This window comes from Oncorhynchus masou, chromosome 11 (genome assembly GCF_036934945.1).
Source record: "Oncorhynchus masou masou isolate Uvic2021 chromosome 11, UVic_Omas_1.1, whole genome shotgun sequence".
In the NCBI taxonomy this organism is placed as follows: Eukaryota; Metazoa; Chordata; class Actinopteri; order Salmoniformes; family Salmonidae; genus Oncorhynchus; species Oncorhynchus masou.
The window spans coordinates 29668833-29687686 of NC_088222.1; the positions used below are offsets into that span (position 1 = coordinate 29668833).

At 41.5% G+C, this 18854-nt stretch overlaps 1 protein-coding gene across 4 annotated transcripts in view; it reads left to right on the forward strand.

Moving 5' to 3' along the window:
• Positions 1–18854, forward strand: part of LOC135548470 (unconventional myosin-Ic-like) — a 38699-nt gene that overhangs the window by 2619 nt on the left and 17226 nt on the right. Inside the window, exon 1 of one of the 4 annotated variants that reach the window (XM_064978103.1) lies at positions 6473–7154. The exons of 1 other annotated variant lie outside the window; for it this stretch is intronic. In XM_064978103.1, coding sequence (XP_064834175.1) covers positions 7137–7154 — 18 coding nt within the window. In that variant the 5' untranslated portion in view covers positions 6473–7136. Of the gene's footprint in view, positions 1–6472; positions 7155–18854 lie in introns of those variants that run through there. 2 more of the 4 variants (XR_010456831.1, XM_064978101.1) reach the window with 2 other exon arrangements.

An 18854-nucleotide genomic window follows, 5' to 3' on the forward strand; every position in this document is an offset into this window, starting at 1 on the left:
ACATTCCAGGTGAAGCTGGTTGAGAGAATGCCAAGACTGTGCAAAGCTGTCATCAAGGAAAAGGGTGGCTATTTGAAAAATCTCAAATCTTAAATATTTTTTTCTTTATTTAACACTTTTTTGGTTACTACATGAATCTATATGTGTTATTTCGTAGTTTTGATGTATTCACTGTTATTCTACAATGTAGAAAATACATAGAGTAGGGGTTGGTAATGTTAGGCTCCCGAGTGGCACAGCGGTCTAAGGCACTGCATCTCAGTACTTGAGGTGTTACTACAGACCCTAGTTCAATTCCAGGCTGTATCACAACTGGCTGTGATTGGGAGTCCAATAGGGTGGTGCACAATTGGCCCAGTGTTGTCCGGGTTAGGGAGCGTTTGGCCGGGGTAGGCCGTCATTGTAAATAAGAATTTGTTCTTAACTGACTTACCTACTTAAATAAAGGTTAAATGAACAATACAAATAAAGTCTACTAATTAACCTATACAAATAGGCCCTATTATATTTCAAAAATTAAAATCAAATTTGCTATCCTATACTTGTAACTTGTAGGCCTCATGTGCTGCACCAGAATCACATGTTCTCTTCTGCTTAATCATAGTTTGAACGATGTGCGTAATTCCAGGCCATTTAATACAGTATAATACAATACAGTAATACAGTTCACACTAAAAAAGATTAGCCTACTGGAGCTAGTTTAATTTATTTACCAAAGAGAGCATATAGCTAGGTACATACAGTGCCTTGCGAAAGTATTCGGCCCCCTTGAACTTTGCGACCTTTTGCCACATTTCAGGCTTCAAACATAAAGATATAAAACTGTATTTTTTTGTGAAGAATCAACAACAAGTGGGACACAATCATGAAGTGGAACGACATTTATTGGATATTTCAAACTTTTTTAACAAATCAAAAACTGAAAAATTGGGCGTGCAAAATTATTCAGCCCCCTTAAGTTAATACTTTGTAGCGCCACCTTTTGCTGCGATTACAGCTGTAAATCGCTTGGGGTATGTCTCTATCAGTTTTGCACATCGAGAGACTGAAATTTTTTCCCATTCCTCCTTGCAAAACAGCTCGAGCTCAGTGAGGTTGGATGGAGAGCATTTGTGAACAGCAGTTTTCAGTTCTTTCCACAGATTCTCGTTTGGATTCAGGGCTGGACTTTGACTTGGCCATTCTAACACCTGGATATGTTTATTTTTGAACCATTCCATTGTAGATTTTGCTTTATGTTTTGGATCATTGTCTTGTTAGAAGACAAATCTCTGTCCCAGTCTCAGGTCTTTTGCAGACTCCATCAGGTTTTCTTCCCGAATGGTCCTGTATTTGGCTCCATCCATCTTCCCATCAATTTTAACCATCTTCCCTGTCCCTGCTGAAGAAAAGCAGGCCCAAACCATGATGCTGCCACCACCATGTTTGACAGTGGGTATGTTGTGTTCAGGGTGATGAGCTGTGTTGCTTTTACGCCAAACATAACGTTTTGCATTGTTGCCAAAAAAGTTCAATTTTGGTTTCATCTGACCAGAGCACCTTCTTCCACATGTTTGGTGTGTCTCCCAGGTGGCTTGTGGCAAACTTTAAACAACACTTTTTATGGATATCTTTAAGAAATGGCTTTCTTCTTGCCACCCTTCCATAAAGGCCAGATTTGTGCAATATACGACTGATTGTTGTCCTATGGACAGAGTCTCCCACCTCAGCTGTAGATCTCTGCAGTTCATCCAGAGTGATCATGGGCCTCTTGGCTGCATCTCTGATCAGTCTTCTCCTTGTATGAGCTGAAAGTTTAGAGGGACGGCCAGGTCTTGGTAGATTTGCAGTGGTCTGATACTCCTTCCATTTCAATATTATCGCTTGCACAGTGCTCCTTGGGATGTTTAAAGCTTGGGAAATCTTTTTGTATCCAAATCCGGCTTTAAACTTCTTCACAACAGTATCTCGGACCTGCCTGGTGTGTTCCTTGTTCTTCATGATGCTCTCTGCGCTTTTAACGGACCTCTGAGACTATCACAGTGCAGGTGCATTTATACTGAGACTTGATTACACACAGGTGGATTGTATTTATCATCATTAGTCATTTAGGTCAACATTGGATCATTCAGAGATCCTCACTGAACTTCTGGAGAGAGTTTGCTGCACTGAAAGTAAAGGGGCTGAATAATTTTGCACGCCAAATTTTTCAGTTTTTGATTTGTTAAAAAAGTTTGAAATATCCAATAAATGTCGTTCCACTTCATGATTGTGTCCCACTTGTTGTTGATTCTTCACAAAAAAATACAGTTTTATATCTTTATGTTTGAAGCCTGAAATGTGGCAAAAGGTCACAAAGTTCAAGGTGGCCGAATACTTTTGCAAGGCACTGTATATGGGTTTTTATGTTGTGCGTAATGTGCAGTAGCCTACAGTATATCACATATCTATTGGATAATGGCACAATCATTTTGGCTTTTTTGGGCATGGAATCATAAAATGTCGTTTACGTAGGGCTCATAAAATGTATTTAATGTATTGCTCATCAGGCTCAGGTAGCATCAGGTTTCAAATCCAGACATATTCATATGCTTTATAATGCTTTTGAATGACACATCCGGTTTTGGTGGGAAATACCAGGTTACCCGGGAGAAAAGTGATTTATTCCCGACATGGGACATTTGTAAATACCAAAATATTCAACCCTACTGTGGACTGTGCTAGCCTCCTCTGTTAGATCAGCTTGACCTTGGAATGAGCCTCCCTCCTCACTGGAACATGATATGTTTTCTCTTTCTGTGGTGCATGAGGGAACATCATTATCTGACATATTTCAGTCAGCTGCGGAATGTCACCAAATATGCAACTGTAATGCCAAGGTCAAACTCCTTTATAAAATTCATCAGTTTCTTATTAGCTTATTAAATATGACCATGCACTCTGTTGTGTAAACTGCAGTGCATAGGGTCACTCAGTTGCTTTTTGTCTCTAGGCCTACAGTTCATCTGTTGTTGTGTGGTTTGTTGCTTGTGTTTGCATGAGCCATGTCCTATTTTTGGGCCTACCACACAGTGTCTCTATTGATGCACAGGTACCTGATCTGAGCTCACTTCCTCCTCTCTTCTCTGCCACTTTCTGTTTAAAGGCCAACCATGGTGGTTTCCCGTAACCACAACCCCACAATGCACTTTCAACTTCAAGCAGAAATTATTTTCTGCGTTTTCATAAATTTCAGCATTTCATGCACTCATTTGAGACAATTTCCACACTGCCACGTAGGGCTGCACGATATGGACAAATAATCTAGGCCTTATTTTTTACTAAATGTTGCAATTGCGATTTTACTTGCAATATAGATCAACCAACTTGGGTGAACTGTTGGTATCATGGAAATATAATGTCTAATTCAATAGAATATAAATTATAGTGGGCACTTTGAATACAGGGTTGTTTGACATGACAACGAATGGAAATGCCAGGGAGGAGTTATTGCGACAGGGTAGGAACCAAAGTGTTAGTCAGTGTTTCCCAGGGGACCCTATAATCTTTGGCTATGTTAAATGTTTCTTAATGTAGCCAACATTTTCATGCTTCGCATATTATTCTATGTCAGAAGATACTGTTGCACAAACAACATGCTGATTTAGGCCTACACCATCACTGGTATCAGGCTGTATTAGCTAGCTACGTTTGCTCTGACTCAGTACATATATTAACTAGCTAGCCAGTTAACTAGAGATTAGCAGCTAACACAATTTAGCTAAAACTTGCTAAGAAAAGACTGTTTGCAGATGTAAGAAACACAAACTAACAGAGTAATTATGGAACGCTTGTGGATTTATATTAAGAAGCAAAGTGGAAGCAGCATCATTGTCATCAACATTGTTGCATGTGCTGCATTGACCATGTAGACTGAATGGAAGTGTCTCATGGTCAAGCAACAACAAATGCGCTCTTTGAGTGACGGGTCAGGACTAAGTCTGTGTGGAATGCGCCATGGATAGAGAGAAAGAGGAGAGGGACGACTCAAGTTGCGGTTTAAACTACAAAAATGTACGTTACACGTGGCATATCACATTTAACAAACCAAGCATTAAAATACCATTATAGAAAGTAAACTGGTCCATGCACTGTATACCAGTATATAGTAAAATATGGTATACCACCCACCCCTAAAGGATGTAGGCCTTTGTAGAGAGTGAGTGAGGTTTCAGAGGAACAGCTCCTGTGTTTTGTCAGGGAGAGGGGGCCTGAGACTGCTGAGTGTGAGTGAAGGTAAGGAGGGGGAGTAAAGGAGAGGGAGAAAAAGATGTTGGCTGTGGGAATCAAACACAGATGGACAGCAAGCAGGAGACGATGTGTGATACTGTAGACTCATAGACTAGACCAGGGATTCCCAACCAGATTCCTTGGTCTATCCACAAGGGGTACTTGAGAACACTCATGAGACCACATGCTTACTGATAAAATGTACATGAGGGGGTACTCTGGGAAGAGCAAAATTCAGTTGGTGGTAGAGTAAGCAAAAAAGGTGGGAACCAGTGGACTAGACAGAGCCACATACAAAGGTTGCTGTTTACACAACCTCACAATGACAGGTGCTTCAGAGTAGCGCAGCGGTCTAAGGCACTGAATCTCAGTGTTAGAGGCGTCACTATAGGCCCTGGTTCGATTCCAGGCTGTATCACAACTGGCTGTGATTGGGAGTCCCATAGCGCGGCGCACAATTGGACCTGAGTTGTCCGGGTTAGGGTTTGGCCGGGGTAGGCCGTCATTGTAAAATAAGAAATTATTCTTCACTGACTTGCCTAGTTAAATAAATGTAAAAATACCAACTTTCTGTTCATACACCTAATACTTTTTTTCTGGACAAAGCCCTTCTCTCACAGAACACTGTTTAAGCATCAGTGCTCTATAACACTAACAGACTGGGTGAAATGGAGTATAGGTGGCAGCATAAACGACAGGAAAAAAAGAGAAGTCTGACAAGAGTTGTCGTGTAGATAACGATGAGTTTATTGCTCTGTTCCAGGGATTATAACTGATACTCATTAGCCTTCCTCTTTTACGCTGTCACCACACATGCATTTTGTGTGTGTGTACCTGTGTGTATGTGTGTGTTTTTGTTACTGATGTGGTACCGATCTGGTCTTCCTATGAATATTTGATGTTATAAACTGTGTATGTGTGAGGGTGAATACATACCTGCGTGTGCATACATACGCATGGATGTATGTGCACATGTGCACATGCTTTTGTGTGTGTGGGAATGACATCCAGTGTGATAATCCCCCCTGGCCTCGCTCAGACTTCCTTGCCCCAAATATCATTATCATTCCTCCATGCCTCATCACACCAGTGATGGAAAACGCACCAGTTAAAACACAATGAGGGGAAAGAGCATAACAAACTATCGGCAAAGGCATAAAGCCTATCAATGCTGTTGCATGTAGCTTTTGTCAGAATGTCTCGTCGTTGGAGATTTAGACTAGGCTACAGTATCATGCACAATTTAGCTGTTTTTGAGTTGGTAATGCAATTAACTGTAATTTCATAAATTAGAGTCAGTCTATGCTACTATGAGAAGGACTGAATATTGTAGGGAAGTTATTTAGGCTCTATTTGGTAATGTAAAAAAGTGTTGGGGTGCCTTTCAAAAAAATAATGTTTTATAGCATTTGTAAAAACACATCCAAAGATGTTGTTTATTGTTATTGAGTGAAAAGGGGGTGGAGAGCATAGCATGCACTGTGGGTCTTTTAGGATAGGTCTGGGTGGAGAGATATTGGATCTCACTGTTCTGCACACTGCCCTTATGTGACTCTGTTCAGAGTGGGAGAGAGAGAGTCTCCGTCTGGAAAACATTATTCAAATTCCACAAGGCTGGATTCCTGATGATGTTGGCAAAGAGAGAGAGGGGACTATGGGGGAGGAGGGGTTTAAATGATAGTAACTGGAAATCAGAACACAGGTGGAGGCGGACAATGGGGTCGTCCTCAAACTGAGACCAGTGACCTTGGCCTTACCAACCCTGTCAGTAGGGTGAAAGTAAGTGCAGTGCACAAATATTTGTGCACTGCTGCACAAACTCTGTGTGTACTGTACATGAGGGGTTAGGGGATATAGTTATCACTAACACACTGTCACAAAACGTGTGAACAAATGTGTGAACATATAGCCTGTAGCCTACAAAAACATATGCCATAGAAGGGGCAACAGAGTAATGATATAAGAGAAATGTCTGTGCTGGTGTTATTGTAAGAAAGTGATGCATCTTGTGTTGAATGGACTGTTTTTTTTTTTTTCATGGACGGGAAGAGAGCCAAAGGAGAGGGTTGGGTATGAAATTAATCTCGTTGGTGTGACAGTTCTATTGCTGTCATCTCCTACAAATCTGTCTCAGCTTGTGGGAAGACGGGAGGGAGGGAATGAGGGAAGGAAGGAGGGAGGGAGGGAAATAATGCCCTCAGGCCTCAGTCATGTGATTTTTGTAACTTTTTTATATAGTTTCAGAGCGATTACATGTTTTGTTAACGTCCATGGGCTGTTTGGATATTTTTCCAAACCTTTTGAAATCTTCCTTTTCTTTGCCCTCTATTCTTTGGTCTGGCTCAGACAGCATACTTTCCCTCGTATGTTTTCTCTCTCTTTCTTTTTTGGAAGTTGCTCCGGTCCAAATGTGTGACGCGTAAGTGGAGTTACAGCCCGTGTTTCAGATTGGTGGTTTAAGAACTTGCGGACTAGTGGAGAAGAGGATGTTTTCTTGATCTGTCAATGGGACTACCAGGCTGAAGGTGTAAACAAGTTGAACTGCTGGTATTTAGGCTTGATGCTGTGTGTTTTGTCCTCATAGGGTAGCAGGAGGGACTGAGAGAAAAGAGAGAGAGAGCGAGAGAGAGAGAGAGAGGGAGGGAGAGCAGGGTGTATGTGTGTGTTTGGAAGAGAGAACCAGACTTACAGAAACAGAGACGGTATACTGTACTGTGTGCGAGAGAGAGAGAAGAAGGAGAGAGTAACTGTAATCTGAATCTATTGCACATGGACAGAGAGACTAACTAGAACACATAGGGAGTCTTCCTGACGAGGAGGGAGGACCAGTGCCTCCAGAGGCACCAAGGACCAGAGAGCGAGATCACCAAACACTAAGCTAGGACAGGATGAGGTACCGAGGCAGGGTAAGATCCTTTTCCTTTCTCTACATGCTGCTCATAACATGTCATAGATGTCTGTTTGTGTGTGTGTGTGTTGCAGAACACACAGAGCAGATGTGTACGGAACATATGGAACATTCCTCTGAAGGTAATGTAAGCTCATGTTGGGTTGCCCTCACAGCGACCACAAAGAGGAAAGGGAGACACGTTCAGTCATTCATCAATCACAAATAATGTGCTCAGCATGAGTCATGGTGTACAGTACAAGTCAATTGTTTGGGCACACCTACTCATTCAAGGGTTTTTCTTTATTTCTACTATTTTCTACATTGTAAAATAATAGTGAAGACATCAAAACTATGAAATAACACATATGAAATCACATAGTAACCCAAAAACAAATCAAAATATATTTTATATTTGAGAATCTTTAAAGTAGCCACCATTTGCCTTGATGACAGCTTTGCACACTCTTGGCATTCTCTCAACTAGCTTCACCAGGAATGCTTTTCCAACCGTATTGAAGGAGTTTCCACATATGCTGAGCACTTGTTGGCTGCTTTTCCTCCTCTCAATTGGGTTGAGGTCGGGTGATTGTGGAGGCCAGGTCATCTGATGCAGCACCATCACTCTCTTTCTTGGTCAAATAGCCCTTTCTCAGCCGGGAGGTGTGTTGGGTCATTGTCCTGTTGAAAAACAAATGATAGTCCCACTAAGTGCATGGCGTATTGCTGCAGAATGCTGTGTTAGCCATGCTGGTTAAAACCTCTCTGGGATATGTGGAACGCTAGCGTCCCACCTGGCCAAAAGCCAGTGAAAATGCAGAGCGCCAAATTCAAATAAATTACTATAAAAATCAAACTTTCATGAAATCACACATGTAAGATACCAAATTAAAGCTACACGTGTTGTGAATCCCACCAATATGTCCGATTTCAAAAGGCTTTTCGGCGAAAGCAAACGATGCTATTATCTGAGGCTAGCACCTCCGTATACAAAGAGAGAAAGCATATTTCAACCCTGCAGGCGCGACACGAAACGCAGAAATAAAAATATAAATCATGCCTTACCTTTGACGAGCTTCTTTTGTTGGCACTCCAATATGTCCCATAAACATCACAAATGGTTATTTTGTTCGATTAATTCCGTCCATATATAATGTCCATTTATTTGGCGTGTTTGATCCAGAAAAACACCGGTTCCAACTTATGCAATATGTCTACAAAATATCTCAAAAGTTACCTGTAAACTTTGCAAAAACATATCAAACTACTTTTGTAATACAACTTTAGGTATTTTTTAAAGTCAATAATCAATTAAATTGAATACGGGATTATCTGTGTTCAATACAGGAAGAAAACAAACTGATGCTAGCTTTCTGGTCACGCGCCTCTATCAAACAGTACACATGAAGTGACCCTCGTTTTGAACAAGGCTACTTCTTCATTACACAAAGGAAAATCCTTAACCAATTTCTAAGGACTGGTGACATCCAGTGGAAGTGGTAGGAACTGCAAGCAAGTCCCTTAGAAATCTGGATTCCCAATGAAAACCCATTGAGTGACCTCAAACAAACAAAAAATCTGAATGGTTTGTCCTCTGGGTTTCGCCTGCTACATAAGTTCTGTTATACTCACAGACATGATTCAAACAGTTTTAGAAACTTCGGAGTGTTTTCTTTCCACATCTACTAATAATATGCATATCTTATGTTCTGGGGACGAGTAGCAGGCAGTTGGATTTGGGCATGCTTTTCATCCAAAATTCCAAATGCTGCCCCCTATCCTAGTTTTAAGTATGCCTTGAATTCTAAATAATTCACTGACAGTGTCACCAGGTAAGCACCATCACATCTCCTCCTCTATGCTTCACGGTGGGAACCACACATGCGGAGATCATCCGTTCACCTACTGTTCATCTCACAAAGACATGGCGGTTGGAACAAAAATTCTCAAATTTGGACTCATCAGACCAAATGACAGATCTTTACCGGTCTAATGTAGATTGCCCAGTTTCTTGGCCCAAGCAAGTCTCTTCTTCTTATTGGTGTCCTTTAGTAGTGGTTTCTTTGCAGCAATTCAACCATGAAGCCCTGATTCATGCAGTCTCCCCTGAACAGTTGATGTTGAGATGTCTGTTACATGAATTCTATGAAGCATTTATTTGGGCTGCAATTTCTGAGTTGCAGTTAACTCTAATGAACTTATCCTCTGCAGCAGAGGTAACTCTGGATCTTCCTTTCCTGTGGCGGTCCTCATGAGAGCCAGTTTCATCATAGTGCTGGATGGTTTTTGCGACTGCACTTGAAGAAACTTTCAAAGTTCTTGAAATTTTCCGTATTGACTGACCTTCATGTCTTAATTAAAGTAATGATGGACTGTCCTTTTTCTCTGCTTATTTGACCTGTTCTTGCCCTAATATGGACTTGGTCTTTTACCAAATAGGGCTATCATCTGTATACCAACCCTACCATGTCACAACACAAGTGATTGGCTCAAATGCATTTAGAACGAAATAAATTCCACACATTAACTTTTAACTTCTTTGGGATAGGGGGCATTATTTTCACCTCCGCATGAAAAGCGTGCCCAAAGTAAACTGCCTGTTTCTGAGGCCCAGAAGCTAGGATATGCATATAATTAGATTTAGATAGAAAATCCTCTAAAGTTTCTAAAACGGTTAAAATTATGTCTGTGAGTATAACATAACTGATATGGCAGGTGAAACCCAGAGAACAAACCATCCCAAAAACGTCATCCCAAAAACACTGTTTTTAATGGCTTGAATTTTAATTATAAGCCCAAGTCCTCCCAAATTGCAGTTCCTAGGGCTTCCACTAGATGTCAACAGTCTTTAGAAAGAGTTTCAGGCTGGTTTTTAGAAAAATGACCTTTGGCTCCCAGTGGCTCCCATTTTGGCTTTAGTGATTCCAAGTGCGTGAAGGAAAGCGCGTTCTTTGTTGTTTATCTCCGGTAAAGACAATTATGATTTTCTGTCTTAAATTTGAATTAAGTTTATTGGCGTATTAGGATACCTAAGGATTGATTATAAATGTTGTTTGAATTGTTTGGAAAAGTTTATTAGTAACATTTGGGATTCATTTTATATGCATTTTGACGGAGGGAAACTGGGTGGATTATTGACTGATGCGTGCAAGTTAAACTGAGTTTTTATGGATATAAAAAAGGACATTATCGAACAAAAGGACCATTTCTGATGTTTATGCAACATTTTGGAGTGCCAACAGAAGAAGATCTTCAAAGGTAAGGCATGAATTATATCATTATTTCTGAATTTTGTGTCACGCCTGGCGGGCTGAAATATTATTGTCATGTGTTTGTTTGATGGGGTGCTGTCCTCAGATAATCACATGGTATGCTTTCGCCATAAAGCATTTTTGAAATCTGACACATTGGCTGGATTAACAAGAAGTTAAGCTTTATTTTGACATATTTCATGTGTATTTTCAAGAATGTTAAATATTTACAATTCTGTAGTTTGAATTTGGCGCCCTGCACTTTCACTGGATGTTGGTCAGGTGGGACAGTAGCGTTCCATCTAGCCTGGCGAGTTTTTTATTTTTATTTTTTTAAATTTACCTTTATTTAACCAGGTAGGCTAGTTGAGAACACGTTCTCATTTGTAACTGCGACCTGGCCAAGATAAAGCAAAGCAGTGTGACACATACAACAACAGAGCTACACATGGAGTACACAATAAACAAGCCAATAACACAATAAACAAGTCAATGACAGAGTAGAAAAAAGAGTGTGTGCAAAAGGCATGAGGAGGTAGGCAATAAATAGGCCATAGGAGTGAATAATTACAATTTAGCAGATTAACACTGGAGTGATAAATGAGCAGATGATGATGTGCAAGTATAGATACTGGTGTGCAAAAGAGCAGAAAAGTAAATAAAATAAGAGCAGTATGGGTATGAGGTAGGTAGATTGGGCGGGCTATTTACAGATGGACTATGTACAGCTGCAGTGATCGGTTAGCTGCTCAGATAGTTGGTGAGGGAAATAAAAGTCTCCAACTTCAGCAATTGTTGCAATTCGTTCCAGTCACTGGCAGCAGAGAACTGGAAGGAAAGGCGGCCAAATGAGGTGTTGGCTTTGCGGATGATCAGTGAGATATACCTGCTGGAACGTGTGCTACGGGTGGGTGTTGTTATTGTGACCAGTGAACTGAGATAAGGCAGAGCTTTACCTAGCATATACTTATAGATGACCTGGAGCCAGTGGGTCTGGCGACTAATGTGTAGCGAGGGCCAGCCGACTAGAGCATACAGGTTGCAGTGGTGGGTGCTATATGGTGATTTGGTAACAATACGGATGGCACTGTGATGGACTGCATCCAGTTTGCTGAGTAGGGTATTGGAAGCTATTTTGTAGATGATGTCGAGGGTGGTGATGCTAGTCGGGCAGGCGGGTGAGGGCAGCGAACGGTTGAAAAGCATACATTTGGTTTTACTAGCGTTTAAGCACAGTTGGAGGCCACAGAAGGAGTGTTGTATGGCATTGAAGCTCGTTTGGAGGTTTGTTAGCACAGTGTCCAAGGAAGGACCAGAAGTATACAGAATGGTGTCGTCTGCGTAGAGGGAGATCAGGACATCGCCCGCAGCAAGAGCGACATCATTGATATATACGGAGAAGAGAGTCGGCCCGAGAATTTAACCCTGTGGTACCCCCATAGAGCCTGCCAGAGGTCCGGACAACATGCCCTCCGATTTGGCACACTGAACTCTGTTTGCAAAGTAGTGGGTAAACCAGGCGAGGCAGTCCTTAGAAAAACCAAGGCTATTGAGTCTGCCGATAAGAATACGGTGATTGACAGAGTCGAAAGCCTTGGCCAGGTCGATGAAGACGGCTGCACAGTACTGTCTTTTATTGATGGCGGTTATGATATCGTTTAGTAGCTTGAGCGTGGCTGAGGTGCACCCGTGACCGGCTCGGAAACCGGATTGCACAGCGGAGAAGGTACGGTGGGATTCTAAATGGTCGGTGATCTGTTTATTAACTTGGCTTTCGAAGACTTTAGATAGGCAGGGCAAGATGGATATAGGTCTAAAACAGTTTGGGTCTAGGGTGTCACCCCCTTTGAAGAGGGGGATGACCGCGGCAGCTTTCCAATCTTTAGGGATCTCGGACGATATGAAATAGAGGTTGAACAGGCTGGTAATAGGGGTTGCAACAATGGCTGCGGATATTTTTAGAAAGAGAGGGTCCAGATTGTCAAGCCCAGCTGATTTGTACTGGTTCAGGTTTTGCAGCTATTTCAGAACATCTGCTGTGGGGGGGGGGGGCTGTTGGCCGGGGTTGGACTAGCCTTTGCTTTCCTGACTTCCCTGAACAGTTGCATATCGCGGGGACTATTCGATGCTATTGCAGTCCGCCACAGGATGTTTTTGTGCTGGTCAATGGCAGTCAGGTCTGGAGGGAACCAAGGGCTATGTCTGTTCTTAGTTCTGCGTTTTTTGAACGGCATGCTTATCTAAGATGGTGAGGAAATTACTTTTAAAGAATGACCAGGCATCCTCGACTGACGGGATGAGGTCAATATCCTTCCAGGATACCTGGGCCAGGTCGTTTAGAAAGGCCTGCTCAGAGGAGTGTTTTAGGAAGCTTTTGACAGTGATGAGGGGTGGTCGTTTGTCCGCGGACCCATAGCGAATAGAGGCAATGAGGCAGTGATCGCTGAGATCCTGATTGAAAACAGAGGAGGTGTATTTGGAGGGCAAGTTGGTCAGGATAATGTCTATGAGGATGCCCATGTTTGCGGATTTAGGGTTGTACATATTGGGTTCCTTGATTATTTGTGTGAGATTGAGGGCATCTAGCTTAGATTGTAGGACTGGCGGGGTGTTAAGCATATCCCAGTTTAGGTCACCTAACAGAACGAAATCTGAATCTAGATGGGGGGCGATCAATACACAAACGGTGTCCAGGGCACAGCTGGGAGCGGAGGGGGGTCGATAGCAGGCGGCAACAGTGAGAGACTTATTTCTGGAGAGGTTCAGTTTTCAAATTAGATGTTCAAAAAAGTATGACAGAACTTTGCAGGCTGTCTCTGCAGTAGATTGCAACTCCTCCCCCTTTGGCAGTTCTATCTTGATGGAAAATGTTGCAGTTGGGTATGGAAATCTCAGAATTTTTGGTGGCCTTCCTAAACCAGGATTCAGATGGCAAGGATGTCCTTGTTGGCGGAGTGTGCTAAAGCAGTGAGTAAAACAAACTTAGGGAGGAGGCTTCTGATGTTGACATGCATAGGTTAAGGCACATCTGTTCATTGAAATGCATTCCAGGAGACTACATCATGAAGCTGGTTGAGAGAATGCCAAGAGTGCAAATCTGTCATCAAGGCAAAGGGTGGCTACTTTGACAAATCTAAACTCTAAAATATATTTTGATTTGTTTAACACTTTTTTGGTTGCTACATAATTCCATGTGTTATTTCATAGTTTTGATGTCTTCACTAGTATTTTACAATGTAGAAAATGTACAAATAAAGAAAAACCCTTGAATGGGTAGGTGTGTCCAAAGTTTTGACTGGTACTGTATGTGTTTGGACTAAAGTTGTCCCGTCATTACAATGTGTCATCTACATTTCCTGCGACTGATTCTAGGCTCTCCAGGGACATACTGTAGCTGGTATTTTTCCATACTGTCCAGTGCTAGCACATCCATGATAGAGAGCCAGCTGTGGAGATGATGTGTGTCCACCCATAGTAGGTTTGTCTGGGGACAGAAGAGAGGGGCACCTTATAAGGAAGAGACTGAGGGGAATCAGCCCAACTAAGCTGACTTAAAGGGCCCAGAGCCAAGTCCAGCTGAAGCCTCCCTGCTGCCTCTCATAGATCCACAACCCTTTTGGCTACATAGGACTACAATACCTTCAACCCTCACTACTATAGGGGTCGTTCCATGTCATTTCAGCAAGCCATGACACCCACCATCTCAGATTGTTCTGAAATTGTTTCTGTAGTAGAAACAGATAAGATAAGCATTCTGGAAACATTATTTTGTTGAAATATAATTTGATCTCTGAGAAATTAAGCAAATTGATTGCACCCAAATTATACAGTGCCTTGCGATAGTATTCGGCCCCCTTGAACTTTGCGACCTTTTGCCACATTTCAGGCTTCAAACATAAAGATATAAAAATGTATTTTTTTGTGAAGAATCAACAACAAGTGGGACACAATCATGAAGTGGAACGACATTTATTGGATATTTCAAACTTTTTTAACAAATCAAAAACTGAAAAATTGGGCGTGCAAAATTATTCAGCCCCCTTAAGTTAATACTTTGTAGCGCCACCTTTTGCTGCGATTACAGCTGTAAGTCGCTTGGGGTATGTCTCTATCAGTTTTGCACATCGAGAGACTGAATTTTTTTCCCATTCCTCCTTGCAAAACAGCTCGAGCTCAGTGAGGTTGGATGGAGAGCATTTGTGAACAGCAGTTTTCAGTTCTTTCCACAGATTCTCGATTGGATTCAGGTCTGGACTTTGACTTGGCCATTCTAACACCTGGATATGTTTATTTTTAAACCATTCCATTGTAGATTTTGCTTTATGTTTTGGATCATTGTCTTGTTGGAAGACAAATCTCCGTCCCAGTCTCAGGTCTTTTGCAGACTCCATCAGGTTTTCTTCCAGAATGGTCCTGTATTTGGCTCCATCCATCTTCCCATCAATTTTAACCATCTTCCCACCACCATGTTTGACAGTGGGTATGTTGTGTTCAGTGTGATGAGCTGTGTTGCTTTTACGCCAAACATAACGTTTTGCATTGTTGCCAAAAAAGTTCAATTTTGGTTTCATCTGACCAGAGCACCTTCTTCCACATGTTTGGTGTGTCTCCCAGGTGGCTTGTGGCAAACTTTAAACAACACTTTTTATGGATATCTTTAAGAAATGGCTTTCTTCTTGCCACTCTTCCATAAAGGCCAGATTTGTGCAATATACGACTGATTGTTGTCCTATGGGCAGAGTCTCCCACCTCAGCTGTAGATCTCTGATCAGTCTTCTCCTTGTATGAGCTGAAAGTTTAGAGGGACGGCAAGGTCTTGGTAGATTTGCAGTGGTCTGATACTCCTTCCATTTCAATATTATCGCTTGCACAGTGCTCCTTGGGATGTTTAAAGCTTGGGAAATCTTTTTGTATCCAAATCCGGCTTTAAACTTCTTCACAACAGTATCTCGGACCTGCCTGGTGTGTTCCTTGTTCTTCATGATGCTCTCTGCGCTTTTAACTGACCTCTGAGACTATCACAATGCAGGTGCATTTATACTGAGACTTGATTACACACAGGTGGATTGTATTTATCATCATTAGTCATTTAGGTCAACATTGGATCATTCAGAGATCCTCACTGAACTTCTGGAGAGAGTTTGCTGCACTGAAAGTAAAGGGGCTGAATAATTTTGCACGCCCAATTTTTCAGTTTTTGATTTGTTAAAAAAGTTTGAAATATCCAATAAATGTCGTTCCACTTCATGATTGTGTCCCACTTGTTGTTGATTCTTCACAAAAAAATACAGTTTTATATCTTTATGTTTGAAGCCTGAAATGTGGCAAAAGTTTGCAAAGTTCAAGGGGGCCGAATACTTTCGCAAGGCACTGTATATAATATTATATAATATTATAATATTACATATATAATATTAAATAATAATAGTACCTAACATCAGATTTGGACCAAACTGTTTTCTAACAATGACTAAGACATGAGGAATCCAAAGAGATGGTCAAAAGCCTTGAGACTTTCTGACTTGAGGGTGAGCTCAATGAACATCTGTTGCAGCTTCTCATTGCAATAGTTGATGCAGAACTGCTCAAAACTACAGGGAGATGGTTAGGGTAAAGAATATGGCACGAAATAACTGTGCTACAATGTTATTTATTTATTTATTAACTTTTCTTTATCCAGGGGAACCCATTGATAACAGGGTCTCATTTCCAATGGTGCTCTGAGAACAACAGTGTGAGCTACAAATTTAAGCATGATCACTACAAAATTAGTTACAACGCTTCAATTTTTAAAAATATTACAGTCAAAAGGGCAGTAGAAACAAATATACAGTGCATTCAGAAAGTATTCAGACCTCTTGACTTTTTCCAAATTTTGTTACGTTACAGTCTTATTCAAAAATTGATTACATAGTTTTCCCCCTCATTTATCTACACACAATACCTCATAATGACGAAGCAAAAACTGTTTTTTAGAACATTTTAGAAAATAGCTGAAATATCACATTTACATAAGTATTCAGACCCTTTACTCAGTACTTTGTTGAAGCACCTTTGGCAGTGATTACAGCATTAAGTCTTCTTGGGTATGTCGCTACAAACTTGGCACACCTGTATTTGGGGAGTTTCTCCCATTCTTCTCTACAGATCCTCTCATGCTCTGTCTGGTTTGATGGGGTGCGTCGCTACACAGCTATTTTCAGGTCTCTTTTCACATTGAACCTAATGTATTGGGCTCCCGAGTGGCGCAGCGGCCTAAGGCACTGCATCTCAGTGCTAGAGGCGTCATTACAGACCCTGGTTAGATTCCAGGCTGTATCACAATCGGCCGTGATTGGGAGTCCCATAGGACGGTGCACAATTGGCCCAGCATTGTCCGGGTTAGGGTTTGGATGGGGTAGGCTGTCATTGTAAATAATAATTTGTTCTTAACTGACTTGCCTAGTTAAATAAAGGATAAATAAAAGTATTGGGAAAAACGTCACCCCTGTGACACTCATCTTTCTCCATTGAAAAAGAGAAATGTCAGCTACATTTTGCACAAATGTCCCAGAATTAGGCTTTCAGGCTGATAATGGAGTGAACTATCTATCCAGTGGTCAGAACCTGGTAATATCAGAATGTAGGATGGGACATAAACCCAACAACTTCAATTATACATTTCTCTGAATGGGGGGGGGGACATCACCAAATTAACAGAGAACACATTACATAGGATGAAGAAACAATTTTCCGAACCACAACTCCTCCATACTACTTGTCAAACATAGAAAACTGATACTATATACTTGTGGTTGGGGTGGAATTCCCGTGGGGTGTGGGGTGTCCGTTGGTGGCTTCTGATTTATTTTTTTGGATTCCTCATGTCTAACTTATAGTCACAATCAGATGTTATAGTACATACTATATTTACTGAATATTATATGAATCCTAAAAAATTTAATTACCAATTTGGGTGCAATCAATTAGATTAATTTCTTAGAGATCAAATTATATTTCAACAAAATACTGTTGCAGGAATACTAATCTTATTTCTTTTTAACAACAACAAAAACAGTTTCAGAACAATCTGAGATGGAGGGTGTCGAAATCCTATTTCTTGTGCTTTTTGAGGTGGAACAACCCTTAAGGCATTAAAGAATCAATGTGCATTATTTTAAAATGACAATTGAACAGGTAAAGAGCTATGCTTAGAATATAATCTATGCAGAAAAAGATACGTAATGTTGAAATGGAATTGGGCATAATGATTATGGCTCTACATTGCAGGAAAAATCTGTTTCAGGTTTTTGAAAAATGCTAAATTCTTAGAATTTTCCATCTCCGCACCACCTCCGTTCATCCTCACGTACTTCCCTCTAAAAGAATGGGTGCATGACGCCCCAGTACGAACTGCACATATCTTTTCACTGAGGGCCACAGGACAACAGCAACTATGCCTACACTACTTGAGAGTCCACTCACAACCCTTTAAAGAGGCAGAAGAAGGGTGTGAGCTAAAGCATTAAAGAGAAACACACAAAAGACACATTCAATGGAGTTCCTTGAAGACCTGACCCTAAACCTGACCCTAAAATACTTCAGTTATATCCTTCGGAAAATCTGACTGATTTGCTAATCGCTATGTATTCATGTGTGTGTGAGAAAGAATTCCTCTGTTTTACTGGCTGCAGGAAGGCCACCTGCAGATGTGAGTAGGAGAACAATACACTGAGTTAGAGGGGTTAGAGCGCAGAGTGGAAGTGTCTCCTGGCCTTCCTCTGCTCAAAGTTCTTGGCTACACTCCACTGTTGTCCTTGTGTTGTTTCAAGGATTTTCCACCATTAAGCGTTCAGAGATAACGACCAGTTAATTACCTTAACGAGCCTCTAACAACACCCCTGACAGGGCTGTGTGTTCCCAAACACCTGGCCCCATTGTTCCTCTCCCTTTGTGTGTGTGTGTGTGTGTGTGTGTGTGTGTGTGTGTGTGTGTGTGTGTGTGTGTGTGTGTGTGTGTGTGTGTGTGTGTGTGTGTGTGTGTGTGCGTGCGTGCGCGTGCGTGCGTGCGTGCGTGCTTGCATGTGTGTATGTTTGTGGGTGGGTGGGGGTCCGCGAATGTGTGTGTTTGGAGGGGCTGGCTTACTCTGTTCAAAAGATACAGAGAGGGATCAAACAAACTAGAGGCTATTGGTTGTAGTAGCACTGTGCTGGAATTTGGGATGTAGCCTAGCCTTGCAATTCTGGTCTGTACTGCTGGATTATAGTACAGTCATAGCTGGATAATCCACAGTAGGTATATTTTTATTTGTGTGTCTGTACCCTTGGGATTTTTTTCTGATGGACATGACGGTGAACTTCTCTGGATATTAATTCCTGTCATGTTTGCCATCAGTGTACCAGTGTTTAGATGTACACACACCTCTTTAACGGCATTGGTCAGAACCTGACTGGAGCTATGGCCTGTATTTACTGTATATACATCCCAAT